The sequence below is a fragment of the Prionailurus viverrinus genome, chromosome E3 (assembly GCF_022837055.1).
Source record: "Prionailurus viverrinus isolate Anna chromosome E3, UM_Priviv_1.0, whole genome shotgun sequence".
Classification (NCBI taxonomy): domain Eukaryota; kingdom Metazoa; phylum Chordata; class Mammalia; order Carnivora; family Felidae; genus Prionailurus; species Prionailurus viverrinus.
In genome coordinates this window covers 26652667-26679224 of record NC_062576.1, presented here as the reverse complement: position 1 = coordinate 26679224, position 26558 = coordinate 26652667, and the positions used below count along the sequence as shown (strand labels likewise).

The 26558-nt window shown below is 43.8% G+C and overlaps 1 protein-coding gene across 3 annotated transcripts in view; it reads left to right on the top strand.

Moving 5' to 3' along the window:
- VPS35L (VPS35 endosomal protein sorting factor like) overlaps window positions 1-26558 on the top strand; it is a 117873-nt gene that overhangs the window by 70350 nt on the left and 20965 nt on the right. For 2 of the 3 annotated variants that reach the window (XM_047838329.1, XM_047838327.1), the window contains exons 20-26: window positions 2092-2154; window positions 3271-3356; window positions 4788-4868; window positions 6799-6862; window positions 9314-9412; window positions 10939-11016; window positions 11856-11970. In XM_047838329.1, the coding sequence (XP_047694285.1) occupies window positions 2092-2154; window positions 3271-3356; window positions 4788-4868; window positions 6799-6862; window positions 9314-9412; window positions 10939-11016; window positions 11856-11970 (586 nt within the window). The remainder of the gene's footprint in view (window positions 1-2091; window positions 2155-3270; window positions 3357-4787; window positions 4869-6798; window positions 6863-9313; window positions 9413-10938; window positions 11017-11855; window positions 11971-26558) is intronic. The other variant, XM_047838328.1, reaches the window with a different exon arrangement.

Here is a 26558-nt window from a genome sequence, read left to right as displayed (position 1 = left end):
CTGTGTTTTCCAGTTAAACTAACTTTTTATTTGGAAATAAGGTCCAGCTTCTTGGAAAATTGGAAGAATAGCTCGAGAACTCCCATTACTCTTTACTAAGATTCACCAGCTGTGAACATTTTCCGTGTTTGCTTTATCATTATCTTGTGTACACACGCACGCACATCAATATGTGTTTACATTTTTTCCGACTCCTTTGAGGTTATGTTGCATACATCATGTGACTTTGCCTCTGAAGAATTCAGTGAGTATTTCCTAAGAAGAAGGACATTCTCTGTGTAACCACAGTTTGGGAATCGACTTCAGGGAATTTGACACTTACATTTTCCTATTGGCTACTCCACAGTCCATACTGTAGTTTTGTCAGTGGACTCAATAAAGTCCTTGATATCAGGTATTTTCCCCCCTCCAATACAGAGTCCAGTGAAGCTTCATTTAAAGTAACTTTTGACCTAATTAATAATTGATTTTGTATTTAATAATGTGATGTTCTGGCATTTATTGCCTGTGATCAATTTCTAGCTTAACTTAATACAAGAAAATTAATTACATGTTCTTGTGAGAAGTTTAGAATTCTCTCTAACATTTTGGTAAGAATGTTTTCACCATTTGCAGATTAAAATAGTTCATCATTAGAATTTACTGAGTAGGCACTGACTACCTGACATTTTTCTAGGTGTGATGAAAATATATAGTTGTGCACAACAGGCTCTTGGTAAGCATTGTTGAGTGAATAAAGCATGTGAGGGCAAAGTTCGTATCCCTTGTGGGTCATCAGGATCTTGGGCGCAGATGAAGACTGAGTTGCATTAGAATTTTTGTTGAGGAGCATTTGGTAAGACTTTGATCCTAGGGACCCATTTAATTGAAGACTTTAACACAGTAATTTTACTATAGTCCATTCCTAAGAGAGAGGAATAATTACACCGTACAACTCTGTCATATCTAGAAGCAACGTGTAAAAGGTACCCCAAGGATCAGCCTGCATTCGGGACAGCCGCCCATATGAGTTGTGAGCCCCTTGTCTTAAGTGATTTAAAGAAATGATTTAAACAGCGGTATTTTGAGTATAAACACAAGTACTTGTCAGTAGCCAGGGGCAAGGATTTACATTTTCCTTAGAAAAAGCACCTCTGTGGTTCTCCCTGTCAGCAGGACTGGGTACATCTCAGGGTGAGGGCTGGTGGACATCGGTACCTGGGTATTTGGATCCGACCTTATGGACTGTGCACCATCCCGGGGTAGTGAGTGACATGGCCTTTGACTCCACCGGCAAACTCAGTTCATTGCCTCTCCACAGAAGTAGTCAGTAAATACAAGGTCATGATGGGCTAGAACAGGGGTCTGTAAACTGACCCATCGGCCACATGTAGCCCATCAGTTGTTTTTGTGAATAAAGTTTTATTGGAACCAGCCACACCCACTCGTTCACATGTTCTCTGGGGCTGCATTTGAGCTTCCATAGCTGAGCTGAGCAGTTGTGATGACTCTGTGGCCCTTTGAAGAAGTTTGCCCACCCCTTGCATATTCATAGCTGCGTTGAATGGAGAGCTTCCCGAGGATACACATGACACTGCTCTAAGGCTCTTACATGAACTGTCCCATTAATCCTGACGGTGAGCAAGACACTGCTTTGCTCTCCATCTTACAGAAGACGATGATGAGTCTGAGCAGTGGCTTCCGCAAGACTGCAGACTAATACAGGGCCTAACCCACCCTAATAATTCCCCTTTCCTGAGTGATCCAGGTTTCCCTTACTGTGCTTGTAATTTCAAATAATGAAAGAAGGTTGCCTTTTAAAAATATCTAAGTTCTGGGGTGCCTGGGTGGCTCAGTCGGTTAAGCGTCTGACTTTGGGTCAGGTCATGATCTCACGGTTCGTGAGTTCGAGCCCCCACGTCGGGCTGTGTGCTGACAGCTCAGAGCCTGGAATCTGCTTCGGATTCTGTGTCTCCCTCTCTCTCTGCCCCTCCCCTGCTCACACTCTATCTCTCTCTCTCTCACAAATAAATAAACACTTAAAAATTAAAAAGAAAACTAAAAATACCCAAGTTCTATTAAATACAATGTGTTTTCTGTGTGATTTTGCAGCTTCAGTCGATAATTAAGAAAGTGATCGCCCACTTCCATGATTTCTCCGTTCTCTTCTCAGTGGTAAGTAACGTGCCTTAATTACCTTTGGAAATCTGTTTCTGAGTCAGAGGTTCGCTTGGTGTCCCGGGCCAAAAGAAATACTTAATGGTTCCTTTTATAAAGTAGTTAGGTCTAAACAACCTCAGTATTATTTATGGCATAACAACCTAATCAGCGTCTGAAAAATTAGTACACAGACTGAAAGAAAAATATCATCTGTATTTCTTTCATGACTCACTAATGGGATGTGTGCCTGTCTTGAGCACCACACAGCCTCTCAAACATTGGAGTCAGACTGGACATTCTCTTCCTCCTCTCCTCTTCCACATTGATTTTCATAGGTGACCTTATGTCACACGTGCAGTCTAACATCGAAACTATGAAATGGTGTTGAAATAATAGTTGTCTCAGTGTCTGACAGAATTGAGATTTTTCTGTTTCCTTCAAACTTTCAAATATCCTATGATGCCCCTTCAAGTTGGCTCTGGTGCCCTGGGCGAGTACAAACCTAGGGGATCCGCTTCCCTTCCACTCCCCCCTCTTCTGGCTCCATTCATGTGCACTCACAGGAGTGTGTGTGTTTTTTAATTAAAAATAGAACTTGTTATTTTTTGGACATTTGCCATATTCTTCAAGCACCGTGCCGGACCTTGGCATGCATTGTCTCGTACCGTTTTCACAGCACTGCTGGAAGTAGGAGCGCTTAGGATTCCCACTTTACAGATGGGAAAACGGATGCTGGAGGAGGTGGGGTAATGTGAGTGAGGTTGCACAGTTAGTGAATGCACAGTCGGGATGTGGAGGTCACTCTGAACAACTGACTCTTCTTTCTCTGGTCAGTACAATTGTAAAAAAGACTGAAGCCCACCTTGTGTTTTCTGGAAAAGTTCATGGTCCTCTAAGGATTGCCAGATGGTTCCCAAAATGTTAACTGTCCCAGCCCTGACCCCTGGGAGCATGTAAGTGGTTTTAATAGTAGTAGGCCCTCTCCCTGCTTTCAGGGGAGTCCTCTTCTGAGCTGCCTTAGAGAGATGAACAACTCTTTCTCGGCTTTGACCTTCGAGGAAAATATGACCCGCAAATTCCTTCCAGTAACTTGCGTAAATTGCATGTAGAGTGCTTTTTTTTTATTTTTAGGAAAAATTTTTGCCATTTCTGGACATGTTCCAAAAAGAGAGTGTGCGGGTGGAGGTTTGCAAATGCATCATGGAAGTTTTTATCAAGTAAGTGTAACACGGCATAACCAGGAGCTGGGATTCCCGATGACCTTGTGAAACCTGTTGATAAGAAATTGGTTTGTGTACTTTTGAAGCCTAATGATATGGATGTATTTAACATCCAAAATAACATTGAAGGGACAACCACATAAAAGGAACAGTCATGATAGAAGTTTGTAATTAGTGCTTAAGAAGACAGAGTAGTAAGTATTAGCTGGAGCCCGGCCATCACCTACGTTGTACTCTGATATGCAATTGGATGGAGCATTCTGTTAATGAACTCCTTACGGAGTAACATTTTAAAAGATAAAAATAAAGTCATACTCGTCAAGGTCTCAGGACTAGAGAGCTTTCCATCTTCAATGTTTAGATTTGTGATCAGTTTTCCTATTTAGTTGCTTTCCTTTTGTTGACTAAATCTGTGTTTCCCCAAACTGTCATATTGCTGGTGGAACATAAAATTATTTTAGGTGGCACATGGAGGAGAGAGTTTGGTTTTGATTTTAAAAGTTGTAAATTTAGGGGTCCCTGGGTGTCTCAGTTTTGGTTAAGCATCCGACTCTTGACTTGAACTCAGGTCATAATCTCGGAGTTTGTGAGTTTGAGCCCCTCATCAGGTGCCACACTGACTGCTTGGGATTTTCTCGCTCTCTCCCTCTCTTTGCCCTGTCCCCTGCTCATTCTGTCCCTCTCCCTCTCCCTCTCCCTCTCTCCCTTTCTCTCTCAAAATAAATAAACTTAAAAAAATACATAAAGATTGTATATTTAATTTAAGGTATATTAGATAATATAATTAGTTTAATTGGTGTTTTCATGTATTCTGTTAGGACAAGGTTAAATTTAAAAAGTTAAAGTTGCTCTAAAGATTAATATATAGATATGGCAAAATAAAATGTATTAAGATGGTACCTAAAGAACCTCAGTTTGGAAAACAGAGTTAGATGTTGCTTGAATAATGTATGTTTTAAGCTTTCCTTACGTTGTCTTCCTAAAAGATTAATTCCATATGCTTGGAACAAATATACCTACTTTCCCCACATAAGGACTTGTTATAAGACCTTGTCCTTCTATATTATTTGAAAAGCCAAATTAATAATTTTGCCTGGCACTCAACACAGTTATAGACAGGTTGTAGACTGCTTTAGAGGGTTCAAGAAATGTAGTAAAAAAACAAACAGGTTTGCCCTTTGCCTGGCTTAGGAATTGCAGCAGTTTTGTAGGATTTACCATAATTTTAGGAGAAGTTAGAATATGTGTAGAAAAGCAAACTTGTTATTGAAAGAAGAGTTAAGAGAAAAACAGAATATTGCCCATTACATGTTCAGTGCCAGCTGGGTAATTTGCTGTTTCTCAGATATGTGCAGATGAGAAACTCATCCATATTTTCATTGCTGTGGGTGGACATCGCTTTTACCATTGTCTTTAAATGTCTTGTAGGCATCAGCAGGAGCCCACAAAGGACCCCGTCATTCTGAACGCCCTTTTGCACGTTTGCAAGACCATGCATGACTCTGTGAAGTAAGCCACGCTAAAGGCTGAAACATAACATGGATTGGGTCTTAATACCATGTAAATAGTACATTGGGGAATTACTGCTTTAAGCTGCCACTGTGAATAATATCATTTTGTGGTGTCTATTAAAATTCTTGCTAATGAGGACATTCCAGCCAAGGAGAAGAGAGAGTGAGGGTAACCTTCCTGCAAACATGAGATGGCAGATGTTTTTACAAAGGGATTTCTGTTGAGAGAAAAAGACTGGTTTCATCCAAGTGAACTCAAACTCCATGTCTCCTGGAGACTTGAGAGCAGCAGATAGGGGAGTAATGAGTTCACTCATCCAGTAACCTAAGCTTCAGATTTCTCTCATTATTAGCCAGCTATTTGAAATTCAAATGAAATGGCATGTATTCCTTACATGAAGGGCTCTAGTTGTTTGGCAGACTTGAGGCCCAGTCCTGTCCATCCATTGGCCTTACCTTTTGGGTCAAAGGCCAAATTATGACTCCTTTGCTTTCTAGTTGTTTTTTTCCTTACGTGTTTCCACTTGGTTGTGTTTGAAGCAGTTCCTGCTTATTTGTGGCTTAAATTTTAGTCCCCAAAGAATTTTTAAAGCACAGCAGCTTGATTCAGTGGAAAATGTTCTAAGAATTGAGAAAATGGTTTTGGAACTTAACCATCAACAAGATGAATTGTATTTCTTTTTTTTTCTTCTGAATTTTGGAATCTTTGTTTTCATGGCTTTGTGTTTGCAACCTCAGGAAGAGTTATAAAAGTAAAAATATCAAGACTTTTCATAATAAATAGAACCAATGAACTTTTTAGTTGAGCAAAAATAGAAATAAAGGCACAAAACACATCCAGAAAGGCACTCTTATTGGTAGGATCCTGGGTTTTAGCTTCAGTAACATGGCAGGTTTATTTCTCTCTTGCTAAAGGTGTGAGACCAGAAGGTTGGGGTAGGTAGGTCTGCTTTAGAGCACCAGCCAGGTCCCTGCTGTCTCGTTGCTCTGCTATCCCTCGGGGATGTTGTCCTTGTCTTCCCGGGGGCAGCTGGCTTACCTCCACCATGGGCATGTATAGCCCATGGGCATTGATGGACAGTAGTTTTCTTTCTGGGAGGAAACTTGGAAGGCTCACCACCACTTGTGCTTCCATCCCATTGGCCAGAACTGTCATATGGTCACACCCAGCTACAAAGGAGGCTGGGAAATGGGAATCTCAAAGAATGAAAGGGACATTGCTTTGTTAGCGGGTGGTAAGCAGTCTTTGCCAGTACTTTCCCCTAGAACGAACCAATACACAAGAAACTTGGCTCCTGTTTGCTGTAGGCTCTTAAGTTTTCTTTAAAAATAAACTTGGGGAACTGTTAAGAGGCCTTCACATGTGTAATGAAAACTAAGGACATAGCATTTTCTTATTTATATTAGTATTAATATTGCTATTAAATAGAGGTAGTTGCCATCTGTAATGTACTTTAAGATTCCTCCCCAGAGTGAGCTAGATTGATGGATGGAGAGGGAAGGGGATAGTTATGTGATAGAGCAGATACTGTAAAAGGATAATTGTGGGATCTGGGTGCTGGATGTATGGATGTTTGCTGTAAATGTCTTTTGACTTTGCTGCATGTTTGAAATTTTTTACGACAAACTGTTGAACTAAACTCCTCTGAAATATAAAGTTTGAAGTTGGACCTTGCTATCCAAATTCCAAGGGAAAGAAAGTGAACCTTTCTTGGAAACACCGTCTTTGAGACAGATGAGAAACACACATTTAAATTATCTTCATTTAGATTATATATTTTCACCAAAAGAAACACAGCCTGTTGGGAGTTTTTTAAATCTAAAAAATGCACAATGTTCTTACCTGTTAAATTGTTTGCTTCTTCTGTATCCTTTAGAAACTTGCATTTATTACCTCGATGTTAATTATGTACAATTATTGATTTTAGTGCACTCACTCTTGAGGATGAGAAAAGAATGCTGGCATATTTGATTAATGGATTTATAAAAATGGTAAGTCTTGGGGAAAAAGTTGCAGTGTGCTTGGAATGTGATGTAATTGTTTACTCTTACTCCGGGGAAAGCAGTTAACATTATGTTCCCTGGTGCTTTTCATTTTTATTAAGATAAGATGAAATTAGAAAACATCTTACATTAGCCAGCACTCCCCTGGGGGCAAAGAGAGCCAAGACAAACTGGCTTAAGGAAAAAATAAAGGGGAGGGTGGGGTGGGGGACTTATTGGCTCATGTGACACAAAGTCCAGGAATGGAGCAGCTGGACACGGGTGTCTCTGTGGTGTCGTCAGAACCTGCCGTCTGTGTGTCTTTGGCCCATGGTTCTGCTCTCGGGATGTCCTCCCAGGCAGCCTCACTCCCCTCAGGGGCTCTAGGTTTCCATTCCTTCCAGCGCTGCAGCCCAGCAGGAAGGGTTCCAGCAGAAGTCCTGGGACTGAGTCTCTAGATTGATTTGGGTCACTGGCTCATCCCTGCACGAATTGCTGCGGTGAGGGGGAATGAGCACACGGACTGGTCAGGCCCGGGAGACATGCATACGCCTGGGCAGCCCAAATCACGTGGACCGGGAGTGGGGACAAGGGGCTCCCTGAAGCCCCCGATGTGCTGCTCATCAGGTGATGGTAAAAAACGGTTTGGGCGGGGGATGGGTGTGGACACAATGCCAAGCACCTGCTCTCCCATTGTTTTAGTTACCTGTTGGTGCATAACAACTCACCCCAAAACTTAGCAGCTTTAAATATTGGTGTTTTGTTCATTCGTAACGATCCTGTGGGTTGAATGTGTGGCCAGGCTGCTCTGTGTAGCAGGATTGGGGCCACGGAGGATCCACACGGCCTTGCTCACTTGTATAGGGTCTTGCCGTTGGGGACTCATTTCTCATCCGTGTGGCCTCTTACTCTCTGCTCTTCTGCTATTGTCCAGCTGTCTCCGCTGAGCTCTCTTACGTGGTGCAGGCACAGAGGGAAGCCTCAGGCCTTTTAAGACCAAAGTTAAGAAATTGCACTGTGACCAGTGCTGCCTCCTGCTTTGTTCTCTTGGTCAGAGGGGTCATAGGGTTATCGCCTTGGAGGGGAGGGAAGAGACCACGGGGACCCTGCAAAACCACAAGCCGTGTGGGAGCGATTGTTCAGCCTTCTTTGGGAATGACCCACCACACCACCCTAGCCAGAACCACCTTTGCTTTAATCCTGGGTGTGCAAAGCTAAAATACCAACTGCTGCCAGTATCCTCTTCTCATACGAATGTCAAGACAAAAGCTGACCAAGATGAAAATCACCAGATCCCTGTGAAAATAACCTTGAACATGTGACTGGTTCAACAAGAGGGTCAGTGCTAATTGTTCAACTGACTCTGTAGATAAAATCCATTTCGATGCAAAATCAGAATCAGCCTTTCAATTCCCATGTTAGGAAATGCACCTTTTACCAGGTGACTCTCCTTGCCCTTGACTTATACACTGATCAGGTGGCATTTTAGCCTTTTATGGCTTTGTCTGAAAGCCACCAAGTTATAGTGGAGAATATGAGGAAATAAGATGTGAAACCTGATAGCTATAATGGAAATAGCAATGTTAAACCCCCTCTGGACAAAAATGATTGCTGTAACAGTAAAGTTTATCCTACTAACCAGCTGTTCATAAATTGGAAGAAATGGGGGGAAAGGGGATTTTTATTGATGGAGAAACTTCCATCTATGGCTCCAGCAGCCACCAGTAAGTTGCTGAGGTTGGATTCCCTATCAGGAGGCAGAAAGGTGTGGCTCTTATTAGGGAAAACCCTCTGACAAATGGTGCTCAGTAACCAAATTGATGTTCCGTGAAAAGGCCATAGCCAACAAACACAATTCCATTATTTCCTTTCCAGTGGTTTCCATCTAGCCTGGGAAACTCTATTTACATTCTGAGATTCTGCTCTGAACCCTTTGGTCTTTTTATTTTCTAGTCCAGTGCTCATGTCATAAAGATGAGGTGGTAATGGTAATATTTCAGTTACACACTGGGCAAAGTAATGTAAAGTCTAATTGGAGTAGATTCCAGCGTGCTCGTGTGTGTTTGTGTACCCCTGACGTTTCCACCTATTCATTGCTGTTGGCGGGAATTTTGATGACTTCTCATCTCAGCACTTTGCCTCCCACACAACGCTCAGGGAAAACTCTTTTTTTATTATTATTATTAAAAAAATTTTTTTTAACATTGATTTATTTTTGAGAGAGACAGAGCGTGAGCAGGGGAGGGGAGGAAAGAGGTAGACACAGAATCTGAAGCAGGCTCCAGGCTCTGAGCTTAATGCTGGGCTTGAACTCAAGAACGGCAGGATCGTGACCTGAGCTGCAGTCAAATGCTTAACAGACTGAGCCACCCAGGCGCCCCTCAGGTAAACTCTTTTCCATGCTATGTGCTTACAGTTGCCTACAGATAACACTCTCAGCATCGTTTTCCTTGCTTCTAGGTGTCCTTTGGCCGTGATTTTGAACAGCAACTAAGTTTTTACGTTGAGGCTAGGTCAATGTTTTGCAACCTGGAACCTGTTCTTGTGCAGTTGATTCACGTAAGGGTTTTCATGTATTCGTTTGTTTTCTCAATCAATATTTATTGTTTATATGCCAGGCCTGGAGTTTAACCTGGGATTCTTGTGGCCCCATAACACTCCTGTTCTTTAGGGCATAAAAGGTGGTTTTTCAAAGATTAATCCAGTCTGCAATTTTGCTTAAGTCTTTGGATGGTTTTTACTGACCTCTTTTGCTCTGAAATTAGCATATTCTCATTCCCATATGCCAGTGGCAAAGTGAGTTACATGATTAGTTACTTATAGAAATAACTAACCTGTGGTCCTTGTAGCTTAACCAGAGTCCCAACATTGTTAGATCATGGTAGCTTTTCATGGGGCCCCCAGGCCAAAAGAGAGAAATAATGGTTCTGTTTATTAGACAGTTAGACTCAAACAGTTTGAGTATTTATACCCTAACAACTGGATAGCTCTTTGAAATAACACCATATGTAAATTGAAAGAGAAAAAACATATCTTTATTCTTAAATAATCACAATTACTTAAGTGTGTGTGTCTACTGGGCACTGCACAGCTTCTCAGACCTTAGAATTGGGTTGGCATCACTACCCTTGTTTCTTGTTCCACATTGATTTTTTTTTCCACATTGATTTTTGCACACTACTTGCTTTTGATCAGAGCAGCTGCTGAAAACCCATTTCACAAAGATAGAATGTCACTGTATGCAACAGTGCGGTCCAGTGTTGAATCTGTGGGCCACCTCATAACCCGTTCTTGACACAGTGTTCAAAAATTGAACATTGCTCTGTTGCCCTAAAATAATCGCACTACCCCCGTGAGTTTGCTACAGCCCTCGAGGATGTCACACCACACAGTTTGGGAACCATAGGACCGAACTTCTCAATTTGTGGAAAGATTCCTCAAGGCTCTTTAATTGCTTCACATAAACTCAAGGAGAGCAACCTTTTTATTTGGTTGCTGGTTATCAGGGTATGTGAACTTAAGTTCTAAAGGTAGAGACCTCATCTGGAATTTAGTGGGAGGTAATAGTGCTCACCTTGTAGGGTTGGGGGGTTAAGTGACCTAATGAGGGTACGGCTCTTAGAACAGCACCCAGCACCTGTGTCCTCTAAGTTCAATGTGGGAGCTATTACTTCTGTTCTTACAGTTCATGTTACTGTTGCATCGCTGACTTGTGTGTTTGCTCGCAGATTTGGAGATTTCTTTTAGGATCTCTAAGATCTCAAGCTTCGTGTGTGGGATTTCTGGAAATGAAGTGAACCCTGGCTATTCATTAAACCAGAAAATGGCCATTCCCAGTGCCGACTGATAGGCAGGAGTGCCTTTTGTTCTTACCGTCTTGGAGATGTTTGCTCAAGCTGAGGGGGAATCAGGCCTGATGGCCCCTCTGGCATTTCAGGGTTCAGCATTAGCCAGTCTGGGCCCCAGATAGCATGTTCTTACTGACTTGTATGCAGTTAATATCCAGATCTCTATGGGAGACATGAATCTGAGCCAGCTATCATTTCATAACCATTTCTGTTTTGTTTTTTAATTAATAAACCCAGAGTGTAAACCGGTTGGCAATGGAAACAAGAAAAGTAATGAAAGGAAATCATTCCAGAAAGACGGCTGCATTTGTGCGGGTATGTTCTAGAGAGAAGACTCAGACTTTGAACCCTAATGAGTTGTTTGATTTGTAAGTTTCTAAATTGCTCTTCTCAGAAGACAAGTGTGTCCTAAGGGTGGTTCAGTATTGATTTTCCAGATGAACTTTTCCTTGAGTATCTACTGACTCACCAATTTTCTTACTATTTTCAAAAGAAATGATCAAAGATGTCTCACCTTGGATATGTGTTATGGAGGAGTGGTTGAACGACGGATTGCAGTTTTGTGCCAGCCGAATTATCTCCTGCTTATGCCTGTAACTGGAAGGTCTACTACCTTCATCCCCCTTGAAAAGTTCTCAACTGTGAAAAAAAAAATCCACCTTCTTGAGTGTGCTGCTCAAAATTTTTATCAAAGTAATACATATCTGTGTTTTTAAAAAAAATGGAGTTGGACCAAAAAGAAGGCAGCAAGAAAAAAAGTATACCATCCCACCCTGACCTCATACCTCTTTCCTCAGAGACAACCACCTCAAACCCTCTTTGAGCAATTTCTTCTTGTAATTACCTCCATATTTTTAAGTAATTGGTTTCAGATTCTGCTTCTTATTCAACATCGGGTGTTATCTATTTCCTTCGATGATGGATGAGGATTTATTTTTCTTACACCCTTACTCTCCTCACTTGCCCCTCCCCCTCCTCCCACAGACACATCTGGAGTGTATGTCGCAGACTCAAGAGGGGAAAGTTGGGGTTCAGGATGAGGAGACTAATTAAGTGTTTTTGCTTGAAAATATGTGACGGATGAGAACAGGAGGACCAGTCTGCCGTGATGGTACTGCTGATGTAACCTGTGGTGTTTCTTCCCCTCCTTCTAGGCCTGTGTTGCCTACTGCTTCATTACCATTCCCTCCCTGGTGGGCATCTTCACGCGCCTCAACCTCTACCTGCATTCTGGTCAGGTTGCCTTGGCCAACCAGTGCCTTTCCCAAGGTAAGCCTGTCATTCTCACCTCTGAGCATTTCCTGGCTGCTTAGGAAAGCTGGCTCAGCTCTGTGTATGCGTGCGTGCGTGTGTGTGCGTGCGTGCATGTGTGTGTGTGTGTATGTGTGTGTGTAAAGAGAGAGATTCTTTTAAGGAAAGAAAAAAATAACTGATCAATACCTGATGAGTTTTAAATCTGTTTCTTTAGCAGGAAGCACATGGGACATACACACCTTTATAGAATCAGACAGATTACAGAGGGAAGCTATTTGCCTGTAAGGACCTTCTGAAATCTGTCTCACACAGACCAGGTCAGGCAGCTCAGGATAAGTGCACGTAGAGAATGTTACAAGTTAGAACTACTTCCTCACAGTAGATTCCTGTTTATTTTTTGTTGATGTTTGTTTTTTTGAAACCCCAGAGACCTACACATAGAATCTAATAAGTATGGAAAGAATACTCTCCACAGGTTACTTTTAGTGATAAAAATTGTGCTCAAGACCCATTCCTGTACTAGGTATAGGAGCCAACTGGTTTATTTGGGAGGCGTTCCCCGAGAGTGTCCGTAGAGTGATGGGGGCACTGAGACAAGGAAGGGAAGGAAGCCAACAAAAGGTGTGCTTCTGGGCAGGTTGCTGCTCTGGGCGGCTGAGGTACGTTCCCCCTGGGGACCTGTGGGATGGGTGTCGAACGGCCTCGGCACTGCCTTGCCAGGAGAATTGGGTTATTTACTCTTTATTCGGCCATTGACTGAGGGCTGCTTCTGGGTCATCAGCTGCACCCTGCCCTGTTCTCCACTTGACCCAAAAGAAAGCCCTCAGGCGGAGTGTTGGAGGTCGCACATATTTGCTACAGGATGCGCTTGTCACCGTCCGGGACAGGAGGTATCCATCCATCAGGCCGAAACACAAAGAGTATAAGAGCTCCATTTATGGAGCATTTTTATGTGGCGAGCTCTTGGCACACACTCTCATTTCAACCTCCTGACGGCCACATGAGGCAGGCCTGGGGCTGGTGCCTGCTTTCCCAAGTGAGCCCCCAGGGCTCCGTGGCCAGCACTCAGCCCCTCATCTGTCTGACTCAAGGCCGTGCCTCTCACTGCTGACAGAGCATTTGCAGTGCCCACAATTGGGAAGCTTCAGTGACTAACTTGAGGGCTTCTTTGACACCGGTGGGTTGATGTTTTCAGTCATGGTCTGCCCTCCACTCCCATCTCCCACCTGACCTCACAGGATAAAGCCACGTTTCGTGATCCACCACGTGGTGCCTTTGGTTTGGATGGGCTCCCTGGGTGGGTTGGAGAGTCGTCCTCGGCATGGCAGTTCTGGTATGTTGATCTGTATCTTCATTCACCTGGGGCAGTTCTGGGCACTGAGGTCTCCAAACATGATCGCTACCCATGAGCCTTTTCAAACTCCGCTTAGTTTTGCTTCTGACTCCTCAGGACTCCAGTAGCCTCCCACCACATTTGGAATTGCATCCAACACCCTGCCTGTGAGTCCTCGTGTGTTCTGGTGCCTGCCTGCCTTTTGTCCTCATCTTCCACCACACTTAAGCCACACTGGCCTTCTTCTGTTCTTTGAACATGCTAAGCTGTATTCCAGTTCAGAGTCTTTGTGCTTGCTGTTCCCTCTTTCTAAAATGATCTTCCCCCGGGGGCTCCTGGGTGGCTCAGTTGGTTGAATGTCTGACTCTTGGTTTTGGCTCAGGTCATGATCTCAGTGGTGGGACCAAGCCCCTCGTGCTGGGTGTGGAGTCTGCTTAAGGTTCTCTCTACAAAACAGATAAACATAAGGGAAGGGAAGCAAAAATAATATAAAAACAGGGAGGGAGGCAAAACATAAGAGACTCTTTTTTTTTTTTTTTAACGTTTATTTTTGAGACAGAGAGAGACAGAGCATGAACGGGGGAGGGTCAGAGAGAGGGAGACACAGAATCTGAAACAGGCTCCAGGCTCCGAGCTGTCAGCACAGAGCCCAGCGCGGGGCTCGAACTCACGGACCGCGAGATCATGACCTGAGCCGAGGTCGGACACTTAACCGACTGAGACACCCAGGCGCCCCAAGAGACTCTTAAATATAGAGAACAAACTGAGGGTTGCTGGAGGGGTTGTGGTTGAGGGGATGGGCTAAATGGGCAAGGGGCATCAGGGAGAACACTTGTTGGGATGAGCACTGGGTGTTATATGTAGGGGCTGAATCACTGGATTCTGCTCCTGAAATCATTGCACTATATGCTAACTAAGTTGGACGTAAATTAAAAAACAAAACAAAACAAAACACCGGTCTGGCTGAATGCAGCTTCCTAGTCTCATGCTCTGTACATCCCCGTGATCGTCATTATGCTGTTGATCTGTGTTTTCTTATTGCATATGTTGCTTATTGTCTGGACATCCAGTATACCCACCTGCCCTTGTCGTGTGTGTGTAAACACTTCTCCTAGTGCCTGCTTTGGTAAGGATGATGGATTAGCAAGAAACAAGTTAAAACAAAAATGAACAGGCACCACCAAAAACCTGATGCCATGCAAAATGAAGAGTAGAGTGGATTAATTAGCTTAGGTGCTTAGGTTGATGTATGAAACTTAACATCTTACTATAAACTGGCTCCCTCTTAAAAAGTTCAGGAACAGTACAGTTCATGTAGGAACGCTCGAGTTTGGCCTAACTTGAAACATTGGGAACAGATTGTGAACTGCAGGTACCAGAGCAGAGAACTGTAAGTGGGGGCTCTAGAAGCCTCGATCTTTCTCCTCCCAACTTACAGACTAAGACCATGATCTAAAATATTGTAGATTCCAGGCAAGCTTATTATGATTGGACTCCATATGGGGCTTCATGCAATTTTTTTTTTTAAGGCAAAAATTCTTAAGCCAAATAAAGTCTCCCCTATCATCAAAGATTTGCTGCTCTAAGAACTGTTCTTCAAGAGCCCTGGGTGGCTTTTGCTCTCCTGTGCTGCCCTGTAATGACCTCGGTCCACACCAGGAGATAAGCAGCATCGGAACAGCCTGGTACCCGCTGTGTGGGTGATTAGTGCCCTCGGTGTTAGAGTTCTGGACCTCCTCATCTGCCTCATCCCACACTTCAAGCCACTGCAGGAGGAGCAGGAATGTGGCGTCCACTTCATGTTTAATAATTTATCTGATGATTTTTACTCTAGTCTCTAAATGCTATGGCACTAAACCTTAAAAGCCTATGATTGTTGTTCCGAAAGCCACATGCAGCGGTTGTGGCCAAAATAAATAATACATTCAATTACTGAGCATGGGAAGGCTAAATATAAATTAAATGAAGCTTGTGGAATTGGGCCACTGTTGTTCACCCCCCACCCCCACCCCCACCTTAAACACCCTCCCTCTCAGCTGGTTAGAAAACAATTCTCTCCCCCCAGTCCACTTTCTGGCCTCCCTTGATCCAGCTTCAGTGGTATGTATCTTGTTTATCGGACGGTGGCTTTGCCAGCACTGGGTCCAGCCTGACTTTAAACTCCCATTGAACTCTCAGCCAGCGCTGTGTGGGATGCTGATGGAGGCTTTTTACAGGGGAGGCCCAGTTCTGGTCCCTTGGACGTACTGAGGTAGTACATAGAGTGGGATGTGGGGGGGATTTGTTTCAAAGCCACCCATTGTCCCAGTAGTGAGGAGAAATGGGGCCTGTGCCCCTCACCTGGAGATGCCTGTTTATCTTTGCTTTCAGCCACTTCATTAGATAAGTGCTTGCTCTTGTTCGTGAGTGGTTCTTCCCAGAAGATTATTACCAGGCCACAGCAGGAACAAATTCTTTTGCCCTTTATTTTTGTCTTGGTACCTTTATCTTTACAGTTTCTAATCTGAGAAAGGAGGGTGGTTTTACAATGGAAGTCATGTTTCAGATGGGGCTTAGAAGGAGAACTTATCAGGTGGAGATGGGGAGGAGAGAAGGAACAGTTGGCGTTCCACGTGGGGCAAAGGGCTTGAGCAAAGGCATGGGAGGTGGGGAAGCCCGTGGTGTATTTGGCCAGCAGCAGGATGTCAAGATGAGTCCCTCACTGCTGGTCTCCCAATCTGGACTCTGCCACTCACCAGCAGGGTGCCCTTAGCCAAATTGGCCTTTTTGTGCCTCAGTTTCCTCATCTGTCAGGTGGAGGTGATGGCTATGGTACCTGTCACAGATTAAATGAGAAAACGTACTCAGAGAACTTGACTCACTGGCACACAGTAGCTGCTCAGTAAATATTAACCTCATAGAATTGTCTCTCAAAAGACAAAAGTATGCTGTGGAGTTCTCCATACACTGCCACCTCTGTGGTTTCAGGCTTCTGAAAGCAAACTTGTCCGAGGCAAAACCTTGAGAAATCCACAGGAAAGATGATCATTCTTTGAAGATTAACCTGCTGAATTACCCTGGGGGAAAAAATCAAAACGGGTATGCAGTTCCTCCAAAGACAAAACAGTAGAGAAAACAAGCAAAATGGTTTTGTTCTTTTATTAATAATAATGCTTTCCACTCCTATAGAATTGTCTCCCCCTCCTTTTAAATTGTACATTTTTATTTATTTTTTGCATCTTTATCCTTCAGAGCTTACTCACAAGCCAGTTCTTAGGGAAAACCAGCCTTGGCCTCTCCACCCCTAAACAAACTAAGAGTGAGATCAGGTTATTCTAGATGTGTTATCTTGGCACTTTTCCCTCACTGGACTTACTGCTGTTTTATTTAGCAAGTTAATAAGTAAATGTCCACTTTTCTCCCTTGCAAGAGTATCCGCTCCATGAAATCTGACGTGTCTTGCTGGACGTTGCGTCCCTGGCTCCTGGCACGTTGCCTACCACACGGGTGCTCAAGAGGTGCTGAATGAATGAGTGGCAATCCTATGATAATAATGGTTGATAATTCTTAATAATATCAATACATGTAAAATGGTACCCAAGCTTTTCATGGTACGGAAATAACTACTAAGTAACCCTGCTGTTGAGAAGAGAGTCCCATCAGAGCCTTCTAGTAGGTTTTACATAACTTCTTTTCATAGTTTTAGGTGAAAGAAAACAAGTTAGGCTCAAACATATGCCAAGCTGTATAGACCTGTTGAATGAAGCTATTTTGCTGGTTTGATCCGTGAGGAACCCAAAAAAGCAGAGGAGAGGCTGTGGCCTGCTACTAGGAGGCCCACTGACCACTGTGAACCATCACGGCTAATGGAGGTGGCCTGGATGGCAGGGTGGAGGAGAGAAAGCGTTTTTTATCCTCCTGGAGAATGATGGGTGGCTTGTGATGGAGAAAAGTATCCTCTATCCACTTACCAAGTCACTGGGGTTTATGCTTAAGGTCACATTTACTAGCTCTGTTGACAGGCCATCCTCTGAAGAATGTGTTTGATGTGACTGTTCTCACAAACCCTCTGGTGATCATGGACAAAGCAGGTTATTTTTGCCAGAACAATTTACGTGGGCACGTGGCATGAAACTCGTCATCCACGTTCACATGGTCCATCCACCTTACAGAATACAAGGGCCTGGGATGGAGGGCAACCCACAGGAAAGGAGCAGGGCAAGAGTCTCCCCGTAAGTTCACTTAGCTGTTTATATTAGTAAATATCAACGATTTTCTTGCTCCTGCCAGCATTTCTTGGCCATTTTTTACACACAAGCCACTGTGCCAAGCATTGTGCCAGAAAAGGAATGCACTTTGAGACTGTGTGCTAATAGGGGAGAGTGAATCTGTTTACAGTTAAACAAGACAGCTTGTGATAAATGTTGTGCAAGATTTCATAAAACGTGCAACAGAATTTTAAGGGAGAGAAAGCTGACCCTTTGGCTTAGAAGAGGAAAAAAAAAAAAAAAGAAAGCTTTTTAAAACAGGTGGCATTGAGGAGCCTGGAGGGAAAGCAGGATCTTTATATGCTTAAATGAGGCAGAGGGCATTCTAGGCTGAGACAGCAGCCAGGTACAAAGGCCTACAGGCTGGAAACAATGCATCTGGAAGGAATGGGTAAGAGATCAAGTTAGGAAGATAGTTTGGGGCCTGATGAGAACTGAAAATTCCTGCAAAGCAATCTAGTCGTATTCAGTATGTAGTATTTGCTCGGTGGTTTATGTTCATTTTACAGATGAGGATACTGTGGCTCAGAAGTGTGACATGACTTGCCCAGGACCGTCCAGCTAATAAGTGGCCTGATCTGACTTCAAGTGCTCTTTCCACCCCTGAGCTTCCCTGAAGTGGGTTAGTTCCTCTAAACCCTAATACAAAATATTATTTCTAACCCTAGGTGTATGTGGTTGCTGGAGACCAGTTGTTACAGATTGAACATTAGATAAGTTTATGTAGAAAACAACCAGAATTAAGATGAGAGTTAATCTTTTCTGCTTCGGGAAATCCAAACCTAATATCCGCAGAGACATCTTCACAGCCTCCTGTGAGCCATTGCAGAGATGGTAGGAAGGTGTGTTGATTGTGCATTAGCCCCAAAGACAGGAGTCCGGTGACATGGGTAGCACATTGGACTGAGAAGTCATTTCTATGACCCCAGTGGACTTTCACAGTGTGTTGATAATCGGTGAATTGAAAAGGCATTCTGCATAAACCACATGGCAAAATCAAGGTTAGATTAAGCTGTTATTGATAACAATTAAGCATTAATGAATAAAGTATTTAATTGTTTCTGGGCATTCATATTTCTTTAAATCTTACTCTGTATACATTACATATTATCAAATTAGTGGCTCCTTCAGTCCTCAAACTTAACTGCTGTAATAACAAATTCTATTACAAAAACACAGTGTAGTCATAAATAGTGTTAAATCTCTATGGATAACTCACCTGTGGACGATCAGTTGGCCATTTGGACTCTGAGGCTTTACCCAAAGGCAGCCCTGTCACTTGGTGACAGTGCATCTTCAGTGCAGACCAAAGTTCAGCCTGCTGAAACAAAAATCCCATGGACTGAGTGACTTCAGTAACAAACATTTGTCGCTCAGGGAAGCCCAAGACCAAGCTACCAGCAGATCAGTGTCTGGCGAAGACTTCGTGGCTCATAGACCGCCATCTTCTCACTGTGTGCTCACATGTGGAAAGAGTGAGAGTTTTCTCTGGGGCCTCTCGTATAAGGGCACTGATCCCATTTGTGAGGGCTCCACCTCATGATTTCACACCTCAGTGTTCCCACCAGTACCATCTTTGGGGGTAGGATTCCAGCATACGGATTTGGGGGTAGGGTGGAAGGACATTAACAGTCCAAAATATAAAGTTTGAGGCGGTAAGCTGCGTCCTGACATTACATCTGTACAGTAGTTTCCATTATATTGATGTTGTCTTTCCAAACCTACACTCATCAAGAGACGGAAAATGTTGAAGACTGGTAAAGATGTTTAGCAACAGGGTTGTTAGAACGTGTGGAGTGTAGCCAGAATCCCGCTTTGATCAAGTATATTCAAGGGACAGGAAGGAGTCTTTCACCTTCTTGTGATGTTTTGTCCCAAGAAATCACGATGCCCCCTTTCTTAGAGAGCTGGACCCAAGGCTGTCTGTTTCACGTGTCCAGGAGGGCATGTGATTTTGAAGGTGTGTTTGGGAGTGGAGTGGCTTCTGAGCTCTTGTTTAGCCCTGGGATATTAGGGCTCTGACAAGTAGTATAGACTTCCATTAGCAGTGACCTAATCTGTTATTTAAAAAACCAAACGCCACCTCTGAAGGTGGGTCATGGCTTCTTGACTGTGTATTTAGATTCATGTGCTGAATCCTAGTCTGTGTTGACAATGCTGGGGACACAAAAGGATCACCTGACTCTCAGAGGTCACAAGTCTTGAGTTTATGTTACCATGTATGGAGGGTGTTTGGGGGTACCGACTTGTTTCCCACTGAATAATAGACAGCTTGTACGTTACTTTAAATCTTAATGATTTTTACTAAAAAAATTTATTTCACGCTATTTGAAAAAATTCCCACAAATAAAGAAGTGTAGAACTTAACAAACATAAAAGGCCTCAAAATAAAAGTCATCAGTAATCTGCTCTGTTTCCTCCCTTCGAAAAAACAGCCATTGTTAACATCTGGGATAGTTTTCTTAATTTTTTTTTTTCTATAGGTTCATTTAGAAATACTCCTTCAGGGGCGCCTGGGTGGCGCAGTCGGTTAAGCGTCCGACTTCAGCCAGGTCACGATCTCGCGGTCTGTGAGTTCGAGCCCCGCATCGGGCTCTGGGCTGATGGCTCAGAGCCTGGAGCCTGTTTCCGATTCTGTGTCTCCCTCTCTCTCTGCCCCTCCCCCGTTCATGCTCTGTCTCTCTCTGTCCCAAAAATAAATAAAAAAACGTTGAAAAAAAAAAATTAAAAAAAAAGAAATACTCCTTCATTCTCATGCTTTACCTCTTTTCTGCTCTCCTTCCCTCCACTTCTATCTATATTCTTATATATACATGCAGTCCCCACCACCCTTAGGAATGGGATTGTGTCTTCTGCAATGTTTTTATTTTTTCTTTAAAAAATTTTTAGGGGCGCCTGGGTGGCGCAGTCGGTTAAGCGTCCGACTTCAGCCAGGTCACGATCTCGCGGTCCGTGAGTTCGAGCCCCGCGTCGGGCTCTGGGCTGATGGCTCAGAGCCTGGAGCCTGTTTCCGATTCTGTGTCTCCCTCTCTCTCTGCCCCTCCCCCGTTCATGCTCTGTCTCTCTCTGTCCCAAAAATAAATAAACGTTGAAAAAAAAAATTAAAAAATTTTTAATGTTATTTTTGAGAGGGGGATGGGTAGAGAGCGGGGCAGGGGCAGGGGCAGAGAGAGAGGGAGACACAGAATCCAAAGCCTGCTCCAGGCTTTGAGCTGTCAGCACAGAGCCCGACATGGGGCTCGAACTCACGGACTGTGAGATCATGACCTGAGCCGAAGTCGGCCGCTTAACCGACTGAGCCACCCAGGTGCCCCTTCAATTTGCTTTTTTCACTTAGCAGTAAATATTGGTCTTTTCTCCCCCTGCCCCTTCCCACTTAACCCATGTCAGTACATAAAGATCCACCCCATTCTTTATAATGGCTGTCCAGTGTTCTATGTCATTTCCTTTTCTTTTTGGAAGTGCTATAAATTATTTCCCCAGCCCCCCTCCATTTTTCTCCTAAACTCCTATTGAAAAATATTTGGACCCTTTCCAGTTTTTTTGCTCTTGCCAACAATGAGCAACTGGCGTCTTAATTTTGAACATTTGAAGGTTTTCAGTAGTTGTCGAATTGGTGGATATTTTAGTCTCTGAGAATGTGGAACCCTATCTGTCGTTCAGATAGAGTCCTATGTAGAGCCTTGGTGCACAAAACAGATAGGAATGGTCTATTCAGGCGAGTATGCCTGTGGGAGGCCACTAGCTCTTGAGTTGCCTTCAGGGATCTGGCAAAGGCTTCAGAGCACAGGCTGAGACCTTCTAAAGCCTCCAGAAGAATCCATTCAAGTGGAGCTGTCTAGAGAGCTTGAACCCTGAATTATGCCTCACTTCATCAAGCAACTAATCAGAGAGGAATCTTCCTGGCGCATTGGCTGTGGGGAGCAGGCCAGTACCTGGGCCTCTGGAAGGTGTGTGCCACCCTTAGTGCCTTGCTTGATGCACACGAGGAGGGTGGATGTCCCTTGGAGCAGCAGGAGTCTGGAGTCCCTGGGCTGTGGGTGGGCGCCCACCCCTGGTTGAGAAGGAAGTGGTTACTATTCAGATACCCCCTTTGATCATCTGCCTTGTCTACCTTACAGCCTCACTTGTTCTTTTGCACATTTCTGTGATTGAAAAGTTTAAAACATTACATTGCCTTTGTATGTATGCTAAAGAAAAATTATTTTTAGAAATGTAAATTAAAATTCCAAGCAGTAACTTAGCGGTGAGTGAAAGATCCCGGTTTCTTTCACCCTCAGCCACAATTCCTATATCACAGTTAATACTTTGGCATCTAGTGCCTCACTTATTTTTATGCATCTACATAAGGATATACCCGTTTTTCTTACAAAGATAGGATCCTGCTGTACACAGGTATATAACGGTTTGTGCTTAATATATCATAGGCATCTTTACATAGATGTACCATGTTCTGTTAGCCACATCATTTCCAGGATATGAAAATGCAACAGTTTGTTTTTTATTTTTTTAACATTTTATTTTTATTTTTGAGAGAGACAGCATGAGTAGGGGAGGGACACAGAGAGAGGGAGACAAAGAATCTGAAGCAGGCTTCAGGCTCTGAGCTGCCAGCACAGAGTCTGACACGGGGCTCGAGCTCGTGAACCACAAGATCATGATCTGAGCTGAAGTCAGATGCTTAACTGACTGAGCCACCCAGGTGCCTCCCCTGACCCCATTCTTCATCTTGGGTAATGTGGTTCAGTACATTTAAGGCAGGACCTTGGAATTCGTATATATTTTTTAAGTAACAGCTGAGTGAGACCTGATAGGTTCATGTATCATAAAATCCATCCTTCTACTAAGTGTACAATTCACTGGTTTTTAGGACACTCACAGAGTTGTGCAACTATCATCACTAATTCCAGCACATTTTTATCACCCCAAAAGGAACCCTGGACCCACTGAGTAGTCATTCCTTTTTGCTCCTCCTTCAAGCTCCAGGCAGCTGCCTGTCTACTTTTTGTTTCTATGGATTTGCCTGTTCTTATTACTTTATATAAGTGCAGGCTTACAATACAGGTCTCTTAAGATTGATTCCTTTCATTTAGGATATGATTTTAAGGTTCGGCTGCATTGTAGCCTGTATGTAACATGTGTACACAGCATCCATGTACACTTAAAGTTGGAGGAACTGCCGGGTCCTGCAGAGTACGTTCCCATCGGCCATATTAGGCCTGGGAACCTGTATTTTTAGCAAAGCTTCTGATGCTTCTGCTAAAGCAATTTTGGAAAACTGGCTTCACGAGCAGCTCAGCCCCTCGTATTGAGAGCAAGGACGGTGGCTCTGCTTGTCCTTCACCCAGAACCCGGCAGTGCTGAGGGACATGTTGGCTCTGGCACTGAAAACAACAGAATGCTGCTCTGCAGAGGAGTGGACACCCCACGAAGAAGGATCTCGCAACAGAATGGATGTGGGTCCGGCCAGGCAACCCTGAGTGGTAGTTTTGGTTTTCATTTTTAATTCCTTTTTTAAAGTAAGATGTGGAAAAGAAGCCCGGTTGTCCAGTGAAACCTCAGAAGATCCAGTGGAAAAAGATAAAGCATAGGGAGGCTGGTACATATGCTTGCTTTTCCCTCCCCACCGCCCCTTACTCCGCACCCGCCCCCCCCCCCCCACCGGTGAAACAGGAATAATAGTGTTTATGGATTGGAATCGGATTTCTCCTTTCTCTGTAGGTCTTTTACAAAACAAAACAAAACACATGTAGCCCATTTTATCTTGGATTGTCTTCCAGGGCTTTTAATAGCCACAAAAGTGTTCTATGGTATTGACGTCATTATTCTGAACTCTAGGAGGAAAAACTTTTCATATAAAATAGGATTTGAGCTCTAATTATGAGATCAAAATTGAGAAGTCTCCTAGATAAGATTTTATATATGGAGTAAGTCTTCTAAGGATAGAAATAAAAATCTGCTTTGGAACACTCTGGAACATTGCCCCAACCCCTAAATAACTGTTTATTTTAGCCCTCTCCTTTGGAATGGGAACTGAGTGGGGGGCGTTTGTGAGGAACAGGGTGCCCTGCACAAAGCTGCGCCCTCTTTAATGAGGCATAATAATGGGCACTTTTCTCGTGGCCACTTGGTAACAAGCACATAAATAGAATAAATAAATGGTCTTTGGCGTTGTTCTGAGCAGAATTTTCATTTCCGCTGAGAGAAGCTCTTCACCTTGTTCATTACGGACTTAATGTTTTCACCAGAAAGCAGTTCCTGTAGAGCCATGGGGACAGAGAGCTTTTCCCGCAGAAGGAAGACAGCCAGAGCCGGCGTCCAGGCCTGCCTGTTCCCAGAGAGCTGAACCTCAGCGCTCGATTCAGCTCTGTTTCTTGTGTGGTGTGGTTACGAATGAGGAACATAAAATGTATCATTGTAAGCATTTTTCAGCGTACAATTCATTGGTTTTAGGTACATTCACAATGTCATGCGACCCTCACCACCATCCATTTCCAGACCTTTTCATCCCTCCAAACCCAATGCAACCTGTACCCTTTACACAGTAACTGGGGAGAGGGGAATATTCTACTTTCTGTCTCCATGCAGTCAATACCTCTGCCTCATAAAAGCGAAATCCTACAGCATATGTCCTTGTGTCGGACCTGTTTCACTTGGGGTAATGTTTTCAGGGTGCATCCATGTTGTAGCATGTATCAGAATCTGCTTCCTCTTTAAGGCTGCATAATAATCCTGTTGTATATATGTTCTACGTTTTCCTATCCGTTCACCTGTTGATGGACGCTAGGGTTGTTTCCACCTTTTGGCTAATGTGAATAATGCTGCCGTGAACATTCATGTACAAGTATCTGTTTGAGTCCCTGCTTTCATTTCTTTTGAATGTGAACCTAGAAGTAGGATTGCAGGCTGAGAGCATAATTCTATGTTTCACTTTTTGAGGGACCACCAAAGAGTTTCCCACGGCAGCTGCACTGTTCTACTTTCCCACCAGCAGCTTCTCTACATCTTTGCCAGCACTTGTTACTTACTGGTTTTTGTTTTTGTTCTTTGTTTTTTTATGGTGCCCATCCTGAAGTTTTCTCCCAGTGATGAGATCTCTGGGGGATTGCACTGATTTGCATTTTCTCAATGGTTATTGATGTTGAGCATCTTTTCATGTGCTTGTTGACCATTTGTGTATTTGGAAAACTGTTCAGGTCCTTTGCCCATTGTTAATCAGGTTACTTGTTTTGGTGTTATTGGAGAATTTCTTTATATATTCTATAAACTCCTTATCAGATCTATGATTCATAGGCTTGTGTTTTTTAAAAAACATGAATTTGGGGCACCTGGATGTTTTGGTCAGTTAAGCATCCCACTCTTGATTTTGGCTCAGGTCATGATCTCACAAATCTTGAGATCGAGCCCCTGAATCGGGCTCCAGGCTGACAGTACAGAACCTGCTGGGGATTCTCTCTCCGCTCTCTCTGCACCTCTTCCACTTACACACGCGCATGTGTGCTCTCTATCTCACTCAAAATAAATAAAACATTTTTAATGTTTATTTTTGAGACAGAGAGAGACAGAGCATGAATGGGGGAGGGGCAGAGAGAGAGGGAGACACAGAATCGGAAGCAGGCTCCAGGCTCTGAGCCATCAGCCCAGAGCCCGACGCGGGGCTCGAACTCACGGACCGCGAGATCGTGACCTGAGCTGAAGTCGGACGCTTAACCGACTGAGCCACCCAGGCGCCCCATAAATAAAACATTTTTTTTTTAAAAATGCAAATTTTATTGTATTGCTCAGTGCGGGTAATGGCCTTTAAACTCTGCTCAGCTCAGTCTTTGACCATCCCTGGGCTACTCTGATTTGGCCACCCCCTTTTTGAGCTTATTTCCTCATGTGGGCATTGAAATCATTGTGCCTTTCCCATAAGACTGCTGGGGACTAAGAATACAAACTACCTAAAACAGGGCTTAGGAGTGTCTGTGGTCCCTTTAGTAGTGTCATTTACTACTATCTGTAGGCGGAGATATCAAGTGTCTTTTCCCAGCGCCCCTGTATTTAATCTCTTTCTATATAACAAGATCGACATCAGCTGCTTTGTGTCCTCCCCGTCGCCCCTCCACCCCCAGACCAAAGGACACAACAGGTTCCCCATAGGTAGGTGTGAAATAGTGTGATCAGGTCAGTCTCATCACCCTACTGATGTTGTCAGCTTTCACCCCCTTTTCTCCTTGTGTGTCCACAGTGCCCGGTCACCGTTGGTGCTTAATAAATTTGCTGAGGTGAACGTAAGGGTGTGAGTTCAGTGTGGGAGAGAGCCTGGGAAGGGAGTATTCAGGACCAGAGGTAACTTTATAGAGAAAACTCTGAGAGAATGGTCTTTCCTTAACATGTTTGTTTTTTGTTTTTTTGTTTTTTTTTCTTTGAAGAAGGAAGGGAGGGAAGACCCAAAAAAAAAAAAAAAAAAAAGCCCACATCGAGCTGCAGACACATACTCTTCTCATTAAGTGCAGGGCTTTGTTCCCAGAGGGCAGGCGTTTGTTGTTGGGTTTGCCCCTCTGGGCTGCTGGGTGGGGCTCCCGCTTGGGTTCAGGATGCTGTGTGCCAGCGCACTGTTCTCTCCGCATCGCTGGAAGTCGTTTCGGAGTGGAAGTATATTTATGTGGACCATGTAAACGTTTGATCTTGTTGGGTAGTTTAAAATTTCACTTGTCAGGTCAGTGTTTTGTCTGTTTCGACCTTGAGGCTTTTTCTCATGTGGAATACTTTGGCAGTTCTCTTAAGAACTCTCTCCCTCTCCACCCCCACCTCCAGTCCTTGCTTGTCTCCCCGTCCGTTCCTCCCTGTCTCTGTCCTCCTATTGCTGCCTCCCTCCCGTCTCCTCTTCCATCCCTCTCTTCCTCTGCTCGCCCCTTCCCTTGCTTTCTCTCACCCTTTGAGGTCTTCTTGTTTTATAGACAATTTTGTGATTTAAAAAATATTTGGGGCTCCAGGGTGGCTCAGTCGGTCAAGTGCCGGATTCTTGGTTTAGGCTCAGG